Source organism: Triticum aestivum, chromosome 2B, assembly GCF_018294505.1.
Source record: "Triticum aestivum cultivar Chinese Spring chromosome 2B, IWGSC CS RefSeq v2.1, whole genome shotgun sequence".
Taxonomy (NCBI): domain Eukaryota; kingdom Viridiplantae; phylum Streptophyta; class Magnoliopsida; order Poales; family Poaceae; genus Triticum; species Triticum aestivum.
In genome coordinates this window covers 104,992,792-105,012,484 of record NC_057798.1, presented here as the reverse complement: position 1 = coordinate 105,012,484, position 19,693 = coordinate 104,992,792, and the positions used below count along the sequence as shown (strand labels likewise).

Here is a 19,693-nt window from a genome sequence, read left to right as displayed (position 1 = left end):
CGCTATAACGAGTTGGGCGCGCGGTCGGAAGCACTATCCCGCGCGGCACACTCGAGCGCTCGCTCTCCCACTTCCTCTCCCACTTTCACCCCCATCCGTTCGCCCCCTCCCCTCGGCGACCGTTCAGGCGCTTCCCCAGCCTATCCCCGCGCTGCCGTGCTTCCGCCCCATCCCCTCCTGGTCCCGCCGGCCCTCCCGCACCTCCGTCGTCCGAGGAACAGCGCCCGAGCGCTCGCTGCCGCGCCGCGCCCGCAAGGTATTCGACAAAACGCCTGCAAGGTATGTATTGCCCAAACTTCATGAATTTGGTGCATGTTTTGAATTGTAGTTTTTATAGTATAGTATTGAACATTGTAGATGAGTTCGTCGTATGATTCTTCCGAAGAAGAATTTGATATGGAAGAGGAGGAGGATCTTGCAATGATCATAGCTAGGCATATCAATAAAAAACCGAAGCACGGTGGTTCGGTTATGGGTCGGGAGAAAATTTGGAGAGATAGGATTGATGAAGAACAATTTTGTGGAGAATCCCACATACCCGGAGTCGTATTTTCGTCGCCGGTTTAGGATGAGCACCGACTGGTTCAGGCGCATTGCAGAGAAACTAGCGAGCCATGACCGATTTTTCCAGCAAAGGAGGAATGCCGCCGGAGAGCTCGGGCATAGCACCTTTCTGAAGGTGACAGCCGCTTTGCGTATGTTGGCATACGGTATCCCGGCTGATCTAGTTGATGATCACTTGGCTATGGGTGAGAGCCAAGCCATCATGTGTGTCAAGCGCTTTGCAGTGGGAATTGTGTAAGTGTTTGGCGAGGAGTATTTGAGATCTCCCACTGCTGAAGACGCCGCAAGGCTATTGGCGATGAACAAAGCGCGCTGCTTTCCTGGCATGCTTGGCTCAATAGATTGCATGCGTTGGAGTTGGAAGAATTATCCAAAGGCATGGCATGGGCAATTCCACGGCCAAAAAAAGGGTTCTACTATAATCCTTGAAGCGGTGGCCGATCAGGAGACTTGGATTTGGCATGCATTCTTTGGAATGCCTGGATCTTTGAATGACATCAATGTTGTCAACCGGTCACCACTGATGAATAAGATTGCAAACGGTGAGTTTCCACCGGTGCAGTTTGTAGCAAATGGCCGTACGTACAACTATGGCTATTATCTAGCGGATGGCATCTATCCAAAGTGGCAAACCTTCGTGAAGCCGTTGAAAAAGCCGGAAGGTAAGAAAAATCTTGATTTCCACAATGCTCAGGCGGTGGCTAGAAAAGATGTGGAGAGAGCATTTGGGATTTTGCAAGCCCAATTTGCTATTGTGAGAGGACCGGCTAGATTTTGGGATCAAAAAAAATGCTTTGGTACATCATGCACGCTTGTGTGATCATGCACAACATGATCATCGAGAATGAGCGTGGCCAAGATTTAGACTACTCACAGTATGAGCTCTTGGGACATCCCGTGCGAGTGCGACGAAGGGCTGAAAGGGTAACCCGTTTTATTGCCTCCTATCATGCCATTCGGCGTCCCGCAACGCACAATGAATTTCAGAATGATCTGATTGAAGAGTGGTGGGCATGGCATGGACGACAAAGAGCATGATTTCTGCATTCGACATTGTATTGTTCATGAACTATTTGTTGTATTTATTGCATTATTTGTTGTACTGAACGATAAACTATTTGTTTGAGTTGTAATGATAACGAAATTGAACTATTTATTGTTGATTTATTTTGTTTGTTTGATCATTTTTGCTTCTCTTTTTCGAAATGTATATGTGGTTTATGCGTGCTGCGCGCGCTGTATTTTTACGCGCTGCTGGAGCGGCGCGCGTGTTGCATTATAGCGCGGCTGCTGAAGCCAGCGCTGGCGGCCGCGCTAAACCAGCCGAAACGCGCGCAGCAAATAGGTTTTTTGCGCGCGGCGCGAAGCGCGGCCGTTGGCGATGCTCTAAGCAGCATCACAAAAATCAGCCCATCGCTTGGATGCTGGCAAGGCACCACGCCGTGCTCAATCTCACGTGCAAGCTAATGAAGAAAAGGCAGCACTCGGGCCACGCCGGCGCTGTTCGCCTGAGGGCCGCGGCGCAGCGGAGCGCATGGAGCTTGCTGACGATAATGCGCTAGAGCTGTACGACGGACAGGCGTTCGTGCAGGTGGCCGCTACCGCCGAACCCGCTGGGCTGTGCGCGTTCAGGTACCTGCGCAGGAACCAGAACATGTTCAACGGTGAGAATTGGCGGCGGTTCGTCGCGCTGAGGTACGACACTGGGCACTCAGACCTGTACATGGGCCTCGTTGACGCTACCAACGAGCACAGGGCATAGGACTCCGAGGCTGCCCTGGGTCCCATACGTTCATGTACATATGCACATGTTGTACGTGCGTCGGGAAGGGATCTGTATTCTGGTCAGGGCTTGCAGGTTACAGAACTTTATAGCCGCAATAAAGCATTTGTTCCATTCCAGAATATTCTTTGGAACGTGGACAAATTCTTGCAGGATTACCTGCTCAATTGCGTAAAAGAGTTATGTCCTTTTGTTGTTATGATAGCTCAATTCTTGCAGGACCAAAGGTAGATCGACAAAGAAGATGTCGTTCAAGCTGAAGCACCTGCTCGGTTTGTCTGATGTGCTCATGATCTCCTGTTTTCTTTTGTTTTTATGGAAGTTGTACTATGCATTTTTTCCCCGTAAAGATAATGAAGTATTGACTATAAAAATTCACAGCAAAGATTTATAAGAATTCTAGGATTAATTGCAAAAAATAGGATTAACTACAAATATTACATAATACTAATTTGCCGAGGGGGAGGTAAGACCAGATACGCCTCTGGTTTATGCTTTTGCGAAAACAGTTTACCAAGCTCAATGAGCTTGCTCCGCAAAGAAAAAAGAAAAGAAAAACACAACGAGCTTTTAGAATACACTACATATCTTGAGACTGGTTTAGATGAAACTATAAACATGCATGATAGTTCTTACTTATTTTCCATAATGGATAAATGCACGCTGTTATTGGTCGTTTCAATTGTTGCGTAGTTGATAGCATCTAATCTGAAAATTGCACCCTGTTAAAATTGCAAGGCGTCTAAGCAAATATTTGGTTCGTTAGTATCCTTCTGAATTATTCTAACTTCTATGCAATATAGGTATTCATGGAGCAGCATTGGGTTTTAAAATGTTCAGTCCCATTAGAGTCAACGACAGGTGTATCGTGCGGTGGCTGAGATCATCCCTTCAGATTATGATCATGAGCACGTCGAGGCTACGGCGGGAAGGAGGATGCCCGACAATACAAGTGGGACGTCGTGTTGAAGGGCAAGGACATTTTTTTTTTCTTCCGTTGCAACGCACGAGCATGTTTTGCTAGTTGTATACATAAGTTAAAATACAAGAGTTTGTGGGACGGCTTTAAGAGGCTAGCTGAAAGAAGCTTCGTCTTCCGTTTCCATCTGTTTGGCAGAGTTTACAAGCAGTCAGTAAGAAAAGAAAAAAATGGTGTCTGTTTGGATTCTTCCCAACATTGCTTTCGTTCCAAGGGTAAATAAACCAGGAAATACATGTTTAGCTGGAACAACAGACTCACCATCAGAGCAGCTACCACAGAAAATTAATTGATGTTTCAACGCATCCGGCAAATAAATGGCCTCTTTGATGTGCACTCAAACACCGAAATGAATGGCTGTTTGATTTCGTACATGAAAGACGTAGAATTCGTTTTCAAGAGCTTAAGGCGGATGGAAGTTTTGCTATAAATAAAACTTACAACAACCGAATTTTTTTTGGCTATAAAACCGACAAATAAAACAACCGGAAAAAATTGTATGGTTTGCAATCCTATGAATCCAAGAACTCGTGTAGAGAACATGCGTACGGATCAGAACCCTCTAAAAATTCTTCGAATCAAAGAGGCTCAAGAGTTATTTTGGCCAATTACAAGTTTACAACTAAGCAGCAGGCCGCCGATCGAGCACATGCATCACACATGCAAACCCGCACCGTACGCCCGATCTCACCGGCCACAGCCAACGGCAGCTACTCGTCGTCGCCGCCGAACGGCGACCACGACCTGTAGTACACCGCGAGCAGGAAGAACATCAGGGCGAGCACGACCCCCACCGGCGACCCCCGCCCGGAGCGGTAGGCGGCGTCGAGCGACTCTCCCACGGCGAAGCCGAAGACGTCGACGAGCCGGAGGCCGGAGGAGAGGACGCGGATGACGAGGACGAGGCCGAGGGGGAGCAGCGGGAGCCCCACGGGCCCGAGGAGCTCCGACAGGGCCTCGCGCACCGCCTCGCCGCCGTCCAGGACGAACAGCGGCCCCGCCACCACCGCCCCCATCACCACCGCCATCAGCAACCCGTGCGGCGTCCGGTAGTCGTCCCACTCCCCTCTCCTCTCCGGCATCATCGCTCGCTCCGGTCTCCGGTCCGTCCCGAGCTCGCTAGCCGGCTGCGAATGGCGCTACGCTCGTTGGCTCGTTCGGCCCTGCCATTGACCCGCGGCACATCGCCGATTCTTATCGATCCCACTCCCACGTTCCCAACTGCGGTCGTTCGTTCGGCGCGCATTGTATGTTTGGAGGGTCAATAGTTCCGGTGAGACACCTTTGAGATGAATTGGATGGAGTGCGACGTAGTTGACGAAAATAGCTCTAGGACGACGTATTTGCAGACAACTATAGTTCCAATACGACATGGCCCTGTTTAACCATGAAATGCAAAACACAAGGGGTTAGTGGTTTGAGTTATGACATGCGGGACCCATCAGTTATCCACATGAATGTGGGACCTACCACTTACTCACATGCGTGCGGGACCCACAACTTATCCACATAAGCATGCCCGTACTCATCAGCGTGCCCCGACCCGAGCCAGCCCACCCCCCATTGCCTGCCATTCCCCTTTCCCCTTCCCCCGACCTTGTTCTTCCTCTCTCCGGCAACGAAGCGCACCGTCGGCGAGTGATGTCTAGCCCAACTTCGGCCTCCCACCAATCATGGCCACAGTACGGTCCAGTGCCGTTGACAAGATGCCCCGATTGCCCGCGCATGGAGCCTCTGAAGCGTTTGACTTGTGTGAAGGAGGAAAATGACAATCATGGGCGCGAGTTCGTCAAATGCTTGAGCAAGCCACAGTCGGGGCAGGTTAGATCCGTGTACCGCACCAAGCAGCTTATCTAAATTATCCCGATTTCTTTCTTTTTCCGTCGAATTTGGGCGGTGGATCTGATCTAGGGTTCATGCCGCTGTCAACCCCTCTTTACCCTGTTTTTAAGGTTCTGAAGAAATGTGGACATTTTGAGTGCCTCGATGAGTACGTTGAGAGGTTGAAAATGCAGGCTTCAACACAAGAGCTCAATTTCAATTTTTGGGGGCAGCTTGTGTGAAACACGCCCCACATTTGGTGGACAGAGAGCCGATCCGATGATGGACAGTGCTGAAGTGAAGTGTGAATTGAAGAAAACAATAGTGGAAAAGTTCATGCATAAAAATGGGGATGTATGAAAGCCTCAAAAATCATTATTGGAAATGATCAAGTTAAAATTCGCTTCAAATAGGTCGAAGAAAATGTTCATGTTTTGCTCTGAAAATATTGCCCAGAGGTAAAATTCAAACCAATATTTTTAGGAGCTCAAAAATATTTATTTTGAGCGTTTGAGTTAATCTTATAATTATTTGCATGAACTAAATTAGTTGCATGTCCATGGTTGCATGTCCTAGTTGCATGTCCATGGTCGCAGATCCAGATTTTTTTTGCACCATACACCTACTAGCTAGGGTGACCCTATTAGCCACGGCCTAGATACATGCATGCACGCATGCAGTACATCAAGATATGAAATTTTTTTGCAAAAATTTTTGGATACCCATACACTTGCATGTCCATAGTGAAATCTACCTTTTATTAGTAACACATGGATCAACTAGATAGAACATCAAGCATAATATATATCAACTGACAAATATCAACTAGATAGAAAAAACCCAGATAGAACACATCACAATATAGTAGCATAAGTAGTAGTATTTCATGAGCTAGATAGTACCACATTACAACTAATATAGATAAACCCAAGCACGACATACATAGTACCATTACAACTTATATAGATAGTTCATAGTTCAACCCAACACGACAATAATAAAACGACACCCTAGATAAGATAAAACACCACCGGCTTGCTTGCTCCAAGGCCAACTCCTCTCCTCCATGGTTGACTCCTTCACTCGTCGTCGTCGGTGGGCTACAGGAGGGTGTGCATGCGCTCGACGGCGGGGAAGGCGCTCTTGAAGTCGGTGAAGATGTTGTACATGGTGAATGCAATGAACTCGCATCCACACTAAAAAACATGGCCGGGGAGGTAGTAGGCGTCGAAGGGGTTGGTGAACCTCACGATGAGCCCGATAGGATAGCCATTGTTACTGACCTCTTCGACTCGGAACATAACCGGGGAGCCCCTCGGGAGGTGGTGGTAGCCGGAGGAGAGGAAGAACTCAGTTAGCCCCCTTGCCCCCCTCCACCTCGAGATCGCCCACACCCTAGGGTTTTCTCCACCCGGACTCCGGCAGGGTAGAGCCTCTCGGGGAAGGTGGGCGGCACACGGTAGGTAGCCCCGGTGAACTGCATCTTGCTTGCTGCGAGTGGATCTTGGGACGGCTCGGACAGCTTGTGGTGAAGATGGGAGATGAAGGAGAGTCAGAGGAAGATGTAGGCTTGGGTGTGCTTAAATAGCTGAGGTGCACCGTTTTAACATTTTGTTTTCCTCTCCCTCGTAATGGCATGGGAAACGGGCAAATGTGGCATCACACCCGAGCCAACCCATGTGTACACGCGCATGCATTGTGGTAGTAATGCCAACGGCCCGCGTAGCACTCTAGCAATTAAGAACGTGTCGAGAGATGAGCTCGATGCCATGCATGCAGCAGCTAGCGATGGTCGGGCATCTAGACCCATCTAGAATGCGTAATAGCCATAATGCGATGAGGGTGTCGACGGGCGTGCTCGATGCCATGCATGCAACGTAGAACGCTGCGAGGGCGTCCGCGGCAGGGCTGCGCGCGCATGCATTCTTTTCAGGCCTATTCAAATGCAGCGTGGTGTCCATCGGTCCAACGGGTGGGTCGCTTTAATTAAGCCCAACAACACATGGCAGGCCTACTCAGTCTTACCCAACGTAAAAAATGGGCTAAAACGACCAGCCAACGAAAGCGCAGCCCGCGGATCTGTGGCATGGCTCCTGATCTAGACCGTTGCTTATGTTCACATCCATCCAATGGTTGAGAATGTTGCGTGTTATAATATTCAGCATCTTCGAATCATCCAATCAGAGTGCAGCCCGTGGATCGCTAACGTAGCCCTAGTGCCCGATCCAGACCGTCCATTCACAGCGATCCAATGGCCCAGAGGAGTGCGGGGTTTTGATGCAGTTTTGAGGGGTTTTGAGAGGTTTTTAACAGTTAGGGTTGAGCATAACTAATTCAAAAAAAATCAAAAAAATATAGAACTTGTGTGGGCTATCGTTCTATGTGACTAAGTATTTAGGAAAAATAAGAAACTTGGACTACAGATATTTTCATGAAAAAACCTTCACAAAAGATGGCTATCAAGAACGAGGTTGTAGGGTTTTGAAGAGAAGTGAGCTAGGGTTTAGTGTTAAACATGTATTACTTGATCGAAACGATCCAATATCAGGAAGAACCCTTATATACACACACTAGATCTCAAGTTTCCTTTTTTGGCTCATTTAGAGAAGGTAAAAAAAAACTTGCTTACAAATGGGTCTGTTTTCCCTAGCTTTGGAGGGGTTTTGGAGCTCATGTGGAGCACATTTTCATGTCCAGAGTTTCACATAATAAAAGTGCTCCCATTAATCAACTAACAAGCATAATAGTCCAAAAATCATTGTAACACCAATACCACAGACCAAATAACTTCAAATTTGAATTTTGGCTCAAACCTAAATAGTATTACACAAATACACATCATATCAAAGTAAAAACACCATTACATAAATTCAGGCAAGGTTTTATTACTACAACATAATAGCAATACACAAGTTTTAACAAATTTTCACTTCTGCTTCTTCCTAACACTCGATTTCTTCTTCTTCTTTTTACCAATGCTTGTTTTTGATTGTACAACACCCAGTTAACTCAATCTCTTGATTTTCCTCACTGGACTGCCTGGAATAGCAGCTTCATTTCGCACCACAACAGTTGCAGTATCATCGGACCCAATATTACTAGTTAGCAACACAACTTCCAATATAGCCTCAGTTGGCACCACATCAGCTGGAATATCTTAAGTTGGCAACTCAACTTCCAACATAGGCTCAGCTTGCACAACATCAGCTAGAATATCTTCAGAGGTACCCATATCTTCAGTTGGCACCAGAACATCAAAATCTTGCTCATCTTGCAACAACACATCCAAGTCTGGCTCATTTTACACCACACCATCCAAGTCTTGTTGAATGTGTATTGTTTCACCAAAACTTCTCTTTCTTATACAACCATTGCCTCTTGCCTTTTTTATTTGGCCATCACTCTTCAACAACAAGGGGCTCACCTGCACGCTTCCTCCTAAAAAGATAAAGCATGTCAACTGGTTAGTAATTGAAAAATGCAACAAAATAGTAAACAATGCAGACATATGCCCACATACTTTGGCCTTTCAGGAGTGTAAAAACATTTGGGAGATCCAACTCGATGCCCAAGTTCCTGGCACGACTTGCATCTATTTTTGTTACCTTTTTGGGACCTTTTTGGCTTTGCATCCTTCTTTTCCTTGCCCTTTTTACTACTCCCACATTTCTCAAACCATGCCTTGAATCTACTCTCTTTAGGCCTGCCAGCATTCTTTTTGTTAGGGGAGGACACATGGAAAATTCAATTTCCACTTCAGGCCACTGAGACTGATATGTAAGTGCTGGAATTGGAGTTGCATATGCAGCCTTGAATCTTGATATTGAGTAATATTCGTGCAAATATGGGTGCATGTTTATCTTCGGTCGGGAGGCCAAGAAAAGTATGACATGATCACATGGTTTCCCAGTGTGTTGCCACTCCAAACAAGTGCAATCATGCATTTTAGTGCTAACAATATGCCTTCTACCAGTTTTGGTATCTCTAACTTCAACACCCCACACAAAAGATTTTTCAATAGATAAATGTGTAAGATTTCTGCTCCTGTTGACCATCTGTTGTACCACTGCAGGAAGCTTATCCCCTTGTAGAAAATCACCAATCTTTCTTCTCAATTTCCACAAGCGTATGATCATGATCCTGATTTGGTCAACCATGTCATGCACATGCAAATTTTTTAACTGCTTCACCTTGTTGCTAAAACTTTCTGCCAAGTTGTTGCTGATATGATCACACTTAATGGCTGTGTTAAATCCTGACCTATACCATAATAGAGAAGGTAGGTGTTCACCCATGGACCAAACTCAGGGCATGCTGTCATTATCTTACCAAGATGATATGAATGTGTCTGTTTAGTGTAAGATCTTGTTGCTGGCCACATGCGACCAAATTCTTCCCCTCTGATTTTTTGATCAAATTCATCCACATATGGCCGAAGCACTCCCTCTGCTCACAATGGGGGAAAACATTCTTCACTGCCTTTTCTAGCCCTGCATGCATCTATGTGGACTGCCAAAGGTGACACTGGCCCTGTGCATCTTTTCAACTGCATCATGAACCATGTCCACGAGACCTCTGTCTCTGACTGAATAAGCCAATAGCAACAGGGAACATCCAATTGTGTCCATCCGAAGCATTGCAAGCTGCCAAGTGACCATTCCACTTGTCATTCAAAAATGATGAGTCCATGCTCAAATATGGATGACACCTTGCCTTGAAGCCACCAATGCAAGGCTTTAAAGCCATAAAAAAACTTAGAGAAAAGGACTCTTCCATCCTCTGTTACCTCAGTATCTATCTCCACAACACTGCCAGGTGACCTCTTCTCCACCTCTGCTTTGAAATTATAAAGCATCCTAAAAGTATTTGCCCAGTCACCATATAATTGTTTCATTGCCCTTTGTTTTTCCTTCCACGCCGTGTTATACTTCACCTTAATGGGGTATTGCTTTTCCAAGTCTACTTTAAGTTTCTTTGCAGTAGTGTTTGGTTTCTTGGCTAAAATATGAGTGATCTTTTTTGCAATCCAAAGTTGTGATGTCATGGTTGATACTCTCTCTGAACTTGTAATACAAGTATGTTGGTGTGGGATTTGATTCACCCTAATGGTACTTCCATCAGGTTGGCGTCTAGGAGATATGTACCACTTGCAAGGCTTGACACTTCCATCAAAACCTCTACATCTTGCATAAAACTTCTTTCTATCAGTCCACTTAGTCTTGGCATCAAACTCATGTTTGACTGCATAAGTCTTGAAACACATCCTAAACTCATCCATGTTTGGGAAAAACTTCCCCACTGCAATAACATGGTTTTCCTTGTCATACACATTTACCAACTCATCATTATGTGCATCATCTACATCATATGCAGCATCTTCCATCAGTTGTCCATCCACATCTTCAGTTCTATCTCTGTTAGCATCAATATTAGTAGGCATACTAGATTCACCATTCTTCTCCTCCTTATCTTCATCAGCTACTAGAATGCCAATTTTTTTTGGCCATCTCAGTGTCATCCATTGGTGCAATAACTAAATCAGTTGGGTCATTTAATTATACTGAATTCCAATCAACAGAAACAACCCTTGCAACACCATCAGAGCCCTCTTCTGCATCACCCCCTCAGGTAATACTGTCACTTCCCCTGTACAAATGGGCATTATCTGCCTCTCTGAAGCCCAATCATCATCTACCATCTGTGAAGCTAACTTTGAGGGCACATATCCAACCTTAGAATCTGATTTCAGATCAACAAGCTCTGCATGGAACATAGTCTGTTTCGTTGTCCAACCATCTTGTCGATCGATTTCATCAACCATCTCTTCACCATCCTCAACTCTCACATACTCTCATTTCCAATTATCAAACCGTAACAATGCTACCTCTTGCTCTGGACCCCAAAAAATGCTCTCCCCAATTTTTTCCACCACATTCTTCACGGTCTTCTCTTCCATGCTCTGTAGTTCTTGTGGATCAATCTCTGCAAAATCAGTCTCCCACTTCACAATTGTATCTCTCTCTATGTCCCACATGCTACCATCACCTAGCTTTGACTTAGAAGGATGGAATTCCACAGAGAATTCAAACGTCCGAGCACCATCCCCCTGTTTGTCGATGGCGGGGCCGTGTGAGGTGAGCTAGCGGAAGAAGACGAGGCACAAATTGATATGCACATTAAGGGATTACCTAGTCGATGTTGTTGTCTCTGGCGGCTCCATCACGGTCAGCACCCTCCCACCCACCCAAATCTGGATCAAATCGACCAAAAACACCAAAAACAGAGGGAAACAAAGGCGATGCGGTGAGATCTAGCTCGACACGGAGGGGAAAGGGACAGGGTTCTAGATTCACTCACCACAGCCGCCGCCATCGCCGAGAATGAAAGCTCCGCGCTGCTATCACCGAGAACAAAATCTCCGGCGCCATCGCCAGCTCACCGCCGAGAACAAAGAGGAGGGGGGTGGGAGCAACGGGTTCAGACAGGGGTACACGTTCAAACAGGCACGGGGACACGTTTCACCTGATGCACTGCCAAGTGGGGCCCGTAACTAGATGCACTGCCAAGTAGGACCCACATGTCTTAAACATAACCTCACTCTCGTTGATGACCAGTTTAATCGCTCGAGTGGGCCTTGGCTATTTGGGCTTCTGAAACGTAGCACTACAACTATTTTCGTCAACTACGTCACACTCCTTCCATTGCACCTCAAAGATGTCGCACAGGAGCTATTGACCCATATTTGGAAGTAACAGCGAGAAGATACCGGCGAGGGCCGGCGACCTTGACCGGGCTCCCACAATATCCATCGCTTGGGTTGAGGGGGGGATGGGGGGATAATAAGGCTGATGGGGAGCCACAAGAAGCTGTGGAGTCCTGCCATGGCCTTGGCTGCTACCTCTGTATCTCAGCACAAAGGAAGTTTTCCTGCCACGGCTAGCCCCGGCACCACTATGACCCCCCCTCCCGCGCCCACACGCACGCACGCACCCTCACTGCCATCTTTTCTCCGAGGTCGGGCGAGGCTAACTCCGGCCTAAAGCCATTGACATCGCTGATACTTACTCCACCTTCTTGTGTTAAATTGCCATCGATGTTTAGTTCAAAATACGTACATAAGTTGAAATACAAGAGTTTGGGGGATGCGTTAATAAGGGGAACTAATTGAGATCACCCAGCCAGCCGATCATGCAATTCCCATCCGCAGTCTTGTGCAGTCTTGTGCGCATGACACGTGCCTTGTGGGTCTCACACGTTCCACCTTCCTGAAACAACGACCAAATCCGGTTCGTTACCCACTATAATCTCATCTTTCTCTCGCATCTCACCTTCATCTAGACCAAGCGCTGGCAGCCGCGCCGACATCTAGCACCCTCGCTGCGCCACCGCTGATGCCGGCGAGCACGCGCTCCACCGTCACGGTCATCGGCCGCCTCCACCACCATCCACCCTCTCTCCTCCTCCCTAGTCTCTCCTTCATCCAGACAAGGCGCTGGACGCCGCGAGCACCCCCGTTGTGCCGTCGCTGATGCCGGCAAGCATGTGCTCCCCCGACGTGGTCGTCGGCCGCCTCCACCACCACCGACTCTCTCTCCTCCTTCTCGATCGACGATGCCCGCTCCTGTTGGTACCGAGTGATGAAGAAGACGACCTTCACTCGACACCGACGACGGCAAGGCGCCATCCACTTTTGCAACATCACTGCTGTTGCAAAAAAAATCAGCAACAAGACCTTTGTTGTAAAAAAATCCGCAACACAACTTCGGTTGCAAAAAAAATTCCGCAATACAATCTATGTTGCACAAAAATTCCGCAACACAACCTCTGTTACAAATGTTTCTGCAACAAGATTCCTGTTGCAAAGTAGAGAAAGGACATTCACCCCGCTAGATCCGTGTCAGATCCGACGGATCTTTTACGCGCGTAGCAGCCCCCCTTTAATAAGGGATCAGCAGAAAGAAGCTTGTCTTCCGTTTCCATCTGTTGGCAGCGTTAACAAACATTCAGCGAGAGAAAAATGGTCTTTGCTGGGATTCTGTGGAACATTGCTTTCATTCCATGGGTAAATAAACCAAGAAATACATGTTTAGCTGGAACAGCACAGACTCACCATCAGAGCAGGTACCACAGACTTAATTCATGTTCAACACTTCCAGTTCCAGCAAACGAAGGGCCTCTTTGATTTGCAGGATCCCCAAACACAAGAATGAATGGCTGTTTGATTGCGTGCAGGAAGGACGTAGAATTGTTTTTCAAGAGGTTAAGGTGGATGGAAATTTTGCTACTACTAAATCAGCGGCAATTAATATGGAACTAAGGGAGTATTAAACCTAGTACAAAACTACAAATAAATCTTAACAAAAATTTCATGTGGTTTGCAATCCTATGAATCCAAGAACTCAGGTAGAAAACATGCCTAGGATTAGAACCCTCTAAAAATTCTTTGAATCAAAGAGGCTCAATGTTATTTTTGCCGATTACAAATTTACAACTAAGCAGCAGGCTGCCGATCGCACATGCATCACACATGCAAACCCGCACCGTACGCCCGATCTCACCGGCCACAGCCCACGGCAGCTACTCGTCGTCGCCGCCGAACGGCGACCACGACCTGTAGTACACCGCGAGCAGGAAGAACATCAGCGCGAGCACGACCCCCACCGGCGATCCCCGCCCGGAGCGGTAGGCGGCGTCGAGCGACTCTCCCAGGGCGAAGCCGAAGACGTCGACGAGCCGGAGGCCGGAGGAGAGGACGCGGATGACGAGGACGAGGCCGAGGGGGAGCAGCGGGAGCCCCACGGGCCCGAGGAGCTCCGACAGGGCCTCGCGCACCGCCTCGCCGCCGTCCAGGACGAACAGCGGCCCCGCCACCACCGCCCCCATCACCACCGCCATCAGCAGCCCGTGCGGCGTCCGGTAGTCCTCCCACTCCCCTCTCTGATCCGACATCATCGCTCGCTCCGGCGACCGGCTTCCGGCCTCCGGTACGTCCAGAGCTAGCCGGCTGCAAATGGCGCTACGCTCGTTGGCTCGTTCGGCCCTGCCATTGACCCGCGGCGCATCGCCGATTCTTATCGATCCCACTCCCACGTTCCCAACTGCGGTCGTTCGCTCGGCGCGCATTGTATATTTGGAAGTGACAGCGAGACGATACCGGCGAGGGCCGGCGACCTTGACCGGGCTCAGAGGCTACACATTGCTGACGAGGTGTATGGCTCCTCCTTGCCATTGGAGATATATTATCCATGTATATGTATGGTACACTACGTACGTCTTCACGTTTTACATTGTAGTACACGGGAGTGACGTACAGTGGAGCCAAACGCACACACATAGAATATGACGACGAAGGAGCTTCGTCTACCGAAGACACGGCGCCCGTCCAATCCGGAGCCATGGATCGATCGCAGGAGGAAAGTACGTAGTGGGTGGAGACACGTCGCGTTGCATGCCGCCCCGTGCGTGCGTGCGCACGTACGCGGTTGCTGGGTTGCTTGCTGCGAGGCGAAGCGGGTGTGTTGTTCCGAGAGCGAGCCCGATCGCCGCGCTGGTTGCCTGCCTCTTCACCGGTGGTCGTGGTGGAGGGGCTTGTTGGTGGCCGGCTTCAGCATGGTGGAGACGGCCGCCTGGAAGGCCTCGCGGGAGGCGTTCCGGAGCAGGTCGATGGCCACCCTCCTCGCCGGCATTTCTCGGCGAAGAGGACGCCTCTCGGGGGCGCGCGGACGGAGGTCGGAACGCGGGAGGGACGACGTGCGGACGGACGACGGTCGCATGTGCAAGGGGGCGGTGCTTTATGAGGGAAGAGGGTTCGCCGAGCCTAAATTTGGGGCAGGAGGGCGGTTACGTACGAGGGGCTGGCGATTTCCCAAGCCTGAAGCCTATTCTGGCTACTGTGCGGATTGGCAATAATGTCGTGTGCAAATTCAGAGCAGCAGGACATGCGATTTTAGAACGACAATGTCCGGTGCAAATTCAGAGCTTTCTGTCTAGGTCATGGGACATAAGTTTTACTTCCTCTGTCTCATAACGTAAGACGTTTTTTGACACTACAAAAAATGTTTTACATTATGGACAGAGAAAGTAATTTTCTTTTCCAAGGAATGTAAAAAACATCATAATGCACTAACAGCAATGCTACATCTACGTAAGTGCTGTTACGTAATTAACGTAGGAGCTGAGATAACAATTGTTGTTTGGAGGAGATTAGGGAGGGGGGCCCACCCAGTTGAAATAGGGGGGCCGGAGAGATAAGTTATAGAGAGATTATGTAAGGCTTCGTAGAGTTTTACGTTGATGTAGCATTTTTGATGCACTAATGCGTTAGAGAGCAAGGGTATACAAGACTCGTAGCCCTAGCTGCCATGCCACCCATGGTACCCTCCACACCACCGCCTTGGCCCCCCTCCTCTCTTCCGTCTGACGGTCAGAGGAGTGGAACACGCCCTTTTGTTTTTCTTACTTCTTGTAGATCTTTGTTTCCATTAGAATTTTTGGGGCCATCGGTGAGGTGGCGGCGATGATGGCGTGTTGGAGTAAAGTCTCTTTGATGACTTCTCTCCACCTTTGACGATGTCTGATTCAGAGTTGACAAGGGGCCTGTGAGGGGGTTGCTAGATCTATTGGTTCTCTTTGGATCTTGATAATTGGTGTATCAGTTAATGGAAGGAGTTGATTGGCTCTTGGTGGTGCAACGACTTCGAGCTCTTCTTTCGTTTTGTTGTGTGGCATGATCCGGCTTTTTCAACCTTGAAAGCTGCATAGAGTGAGGCCTCAACTGATGTTCCTTTAGCAGTTATTAGATTTTGTTTCTAATGATGAATGACTACTACGGTCTTCAAAAGCTTGGTTTGAGGGAGTTTGCATGTGCCCCTTTCTCCTACTGCTGATTCAAAAAAATAAAAATAAAGGACGGCGTACAAATGAAGAAGGATGATGGCCAATATGATCTTTTGATGCAACCTTTTTTGCTAGTCGTTTTGTGTCTTGTTATTTTTCTTTTGCACTCGCCATTGTTTCCTTTGATTTTATCAGATATAAGATGCCTTTTCCAAGAAAGTATAAAATGATCTGAAAAATGTAAAATTGCAAAAGAACCCTTAGAAATCCCCACACACGACACCATGGGTACACTTCACCTTGTCGCCAACTTCGAAGCAACACGAGGAAGTACGAAAGACAAACACCTGCCACGACTAGCTAGATTTGCCACAACACCATCGCATGAACTGCTTTATGAGTTGTAAGTGCATCTAGTGCCCTCTTACGGGGTTTGAATGATTAATGGCAGAATGGTTAAAGGACAAATGTGTTTGTGAGTATACACAAGTGAAAGTCACTAGGAATTTGGCTATGACCCCTAAAAAGGTTGTGGTAACATTCAAGAATCTGATTTTCCCTTTGCAGAGAAATTTGAAGAAGTGTAATTCTTTGTCACTATCCTTTATTCTTTTTGGAGTCATATGCAAAATGTACTATTAAGGGGCCTCAAAGTGAAGCAGGACAGAAAGTCTTCATGTGTGCTCAGTCGAACCTATCTAGACTTGTCAGTGAAGGACTAGAAATCTTCTTTTAGACAAGATTTCTAGCTCTCGTATTGAAGGTGATTCTTAGAAATATCTGAGTTAGAATTATTTACGGAGTTGTTAGAAAACCTATCGTCAAGGTTCTCCTAGGTTCCGAGGAACCCGATGAATGAGAGTCCAAATTTTCGATCGTTATGATAGCTGGCAACAACATGTTGGTGGGTGTGCCCCGTCGAAGTCACCACAGACTCCTCGTAGTAGACAGGAACGTCTCCTTCCATTGAACGGACATCATCGGAAATACTGAACAGAAAAATTCAAGCACCACTGCCAAGTCCTAGACTTGAACCCTAGTGGGCCGGTTCCATAACAAGGAACCTAACCATCTTAGCACTTCACAGTTATCTATCTATCTATCTATCTATCTATCTATCTATCTATCTAGTTTGCTCATTTTATTTAAATTAGCCATTTTTCATCGCTTCCCTCTGAGTTGGCTATTGTCTAGCTTCAGTTTTATTCATTATTGTTCTGCCGTAGTTCTTTTACACTATTTTCTTCAAAGAACTGATGTTTTCGAAGAAATTGTTAAAATCTTCCATTCACCCTCTGGTTGATTCATGTGGTCCTACATGAGCTGATTAAGCGACCCTTGTGAGCGGCGAGTACGAGACCATTGTGGCATGTCAATGAGATTCTATCCCCATGCTTGCTGGAGCGTGAGACTCTGTCTGACAATTTGAGGGAGAAGATTGAATTCGCGTGCCTCCAAGTCTCCAACAACATACCTTGCTCTGAAGCACCCGTCGTCCGAGCACCATTGAGGGAGTCCTGAATTAGGGGGTATCCGGATAGCCGGACTATATACTTTGGCCGGACTGATGGACCGTGAAGATACAAGACTCAAGACTTTGTCCCGTGTCCGGATGGGACTCTCCTTTGCGTGGAAGAAAACCTTGGCGATCCGGATATTAGATTTTCTTCTTTGTAACCGACTCTGTGTAAACCCTAGCCCCCTCCGGTGTCTATATAAACCGGAGGGTTTGGTCCGAATAGGGAGGACCACAACAATCATAATCATCATAGGCTAGCTTCTAGGGTTTAGCCTCTACGATCTCGTGGTAGATCAACTCTTGTAATACTCATCATCAAGATCAATCAAGCAGGAAGTAGGGTTTTACCTCCATCGAGAGGGCCCGAACCTGGGTAAAACATTGTGTCCCTTGCCTCCTGTTACCATTAGCCTTAGACGCACAGATCGGGACCCCCTATCCGAGATCCGCCGGTTTTGACACCGACATTGATGCTTTCATTGAGAGTTCCTCTGTGTCGTCGCTGCAAGGCTCGATGGCCCCTTCAATCCTCAACAACAACGCGGTCCAGGGTGAGAATTTTTTCCCAAGGACAGGTCTTCATGTTCAGCGGCTTCGCACTGCGGGCCAATTCGCTTGGCCATCTGGAGCAGATCGACAGCTACACCCCCGGCCATCAGGTCAGGTTTGGAAACTTGAACTACACGGCCGATATCCATGGAGACTTGATCTTCGACGGATTCGGGCCTACGTCAGGAGCGTCGAACAGTCACGACGAGTACGGCTTAGACCTGCTGTCTGACAATACTCGGGGTATCGCACCTGCAGGAACTCCGGACCTAAATCCAGGGCAGATCGCACCGGCCGAGGACGGGTGGATGGACCCCGCCCCGGAGGCCGCACACTCATCGGCGATAGAGCCGAGCACCAGCTTCACCCCAAAGGAAGCCGGTGATACCGGACCCCCGGACTCGTGTCCGGCTATAGGCTCCAGTCCACGCGCCCCCGAGCCCGCCGAATCTGGTTGGGCTCCGGTAATGGAGTTCACCGCTGCGGATATCTTCCAGCACTCGCCCTTTGGCGATAAGCTAAACTCGTTAAGGTCTCTCTCTTTGTTAGAAGACTCTTGGCCGAACTATGTCCGGCTCGAGTGGGAAGCGGGCGACGAAGGAATTCGTTGCCCACCCACCACCCACTTCATAGCCACGGTCGATGATTTGACCAACGTGCTTGATTTCAACTCTGAAGACATCGACGGCATGGACGAGATGTAGGAGAAGAACAGGAACCACCACCCACGGGGTGGTGGACAGCCACCTCCTCATATGATATATATATATGGTGGACACTCCAAAAGAAACCAAAAGCGATGAGGCAATGGAGGATAACCCCTCAAGGAAGAAAGCAAAGCATGGGCGTCGTCAGCGCCGCTCCAAGCCCCGCCACAGCAATACCGGCACATGAGACGAAAACAATCCGGATGGTGCCGAAGATGAATACAACCCCGATCAGCCTGCCTTCAAGCAGGACGAACAGAAAGACGGGCAGGTCAGCCCAGACGAACAGGTGACGGACGGATACCTGGAGGAGGACAACTACATGCCCCCCTCTGAAGACGAGATTAGCCTCGACGATGACGAGTTCGGCGTGCCTGAGGACCCCGTAGAGCAGGAGCGCTTCAAGCGCCGGCTTATGGCCACTGCGAGGAGCCTGAAAAAGAAGCAGCAGCAGCTCCAAGCTGATCAAGACCTGCTCACAGACAGATGGACGGAAGTCCTGGCAGCCGAGGAATATGGACTCGAGCGCCACACGGCTGACCGGCCACCTCGTGGCCGGGATAAAACGACGTATCAGCCAGAATACCAGCCTGCACCCCTACGCCAATACACTACGGCCCGGGGCAATAGGCAGGACCTGCAAGACATACTGGAAAACAAGGCAGGACAGCCAAGATCGATCTACGGATCGCGGGGGTGCGCCCCAACACGTGACAATGATCATCATGCCGGATACACTATGAACAAGTCCGGCCAGGCCGAACACAGCCAACCAGACTCATTCGAACTGCGTAACCACATAGCCCGGCATAGAGGCGCCGCACACCCCCTCTGCTTCACTGACGAAGTGATGGGTCATGAATTCCCAGAAGGGTTTAAACCCGTAAACATTGAATCATACGATGGCACAACAGACCCCGCAGTATGGATCGAAG

General features: G+C 48.4%; 2 protein-coding genes across 2 annotated transcripts; both read right to left on the bottom strand.

Annotated features, from left to right (window-relative positions):
• Nucleotides 1-4,036: 4,036 nt before the first annotated feature.
• LOC123040665 (uncharacterized) lies at nucleotides 4,037-4,570 on the bottom strand. The gene has a single exon (XM_044463442.1). The coding sequence runs from the start codon at nucleotides 4,409-4,411 to the stop codon at nucleotides 4,037-4,039; it is 375 nt and encodes a 124-aa protein (XP_044319377.1). The 5' UTR covers nucleotides 4,412-4,570.
• Nucleotides 4,571-13,444: 8,874 nt separating this feature from the next.
• Nucleotides 13,445-14,184, bottom strand: LOC123040664 (uncharacterized). The gene has a single exon (XM_044463441.1). It carries the CDS (start codon nucleotides 14,097-14,099, stop codon nucleotides 13,725-13,727), a length of 375 nt encoding a protein of 124 aa, XP_044319376.1. The 5' UTR covers nucleotides 14,100-14,184; the 3' UTR covers nucleotides 13,445-13,724.
• Nucleotides 14,185-19,693: the final 5,509 nt, after the last annotated feature.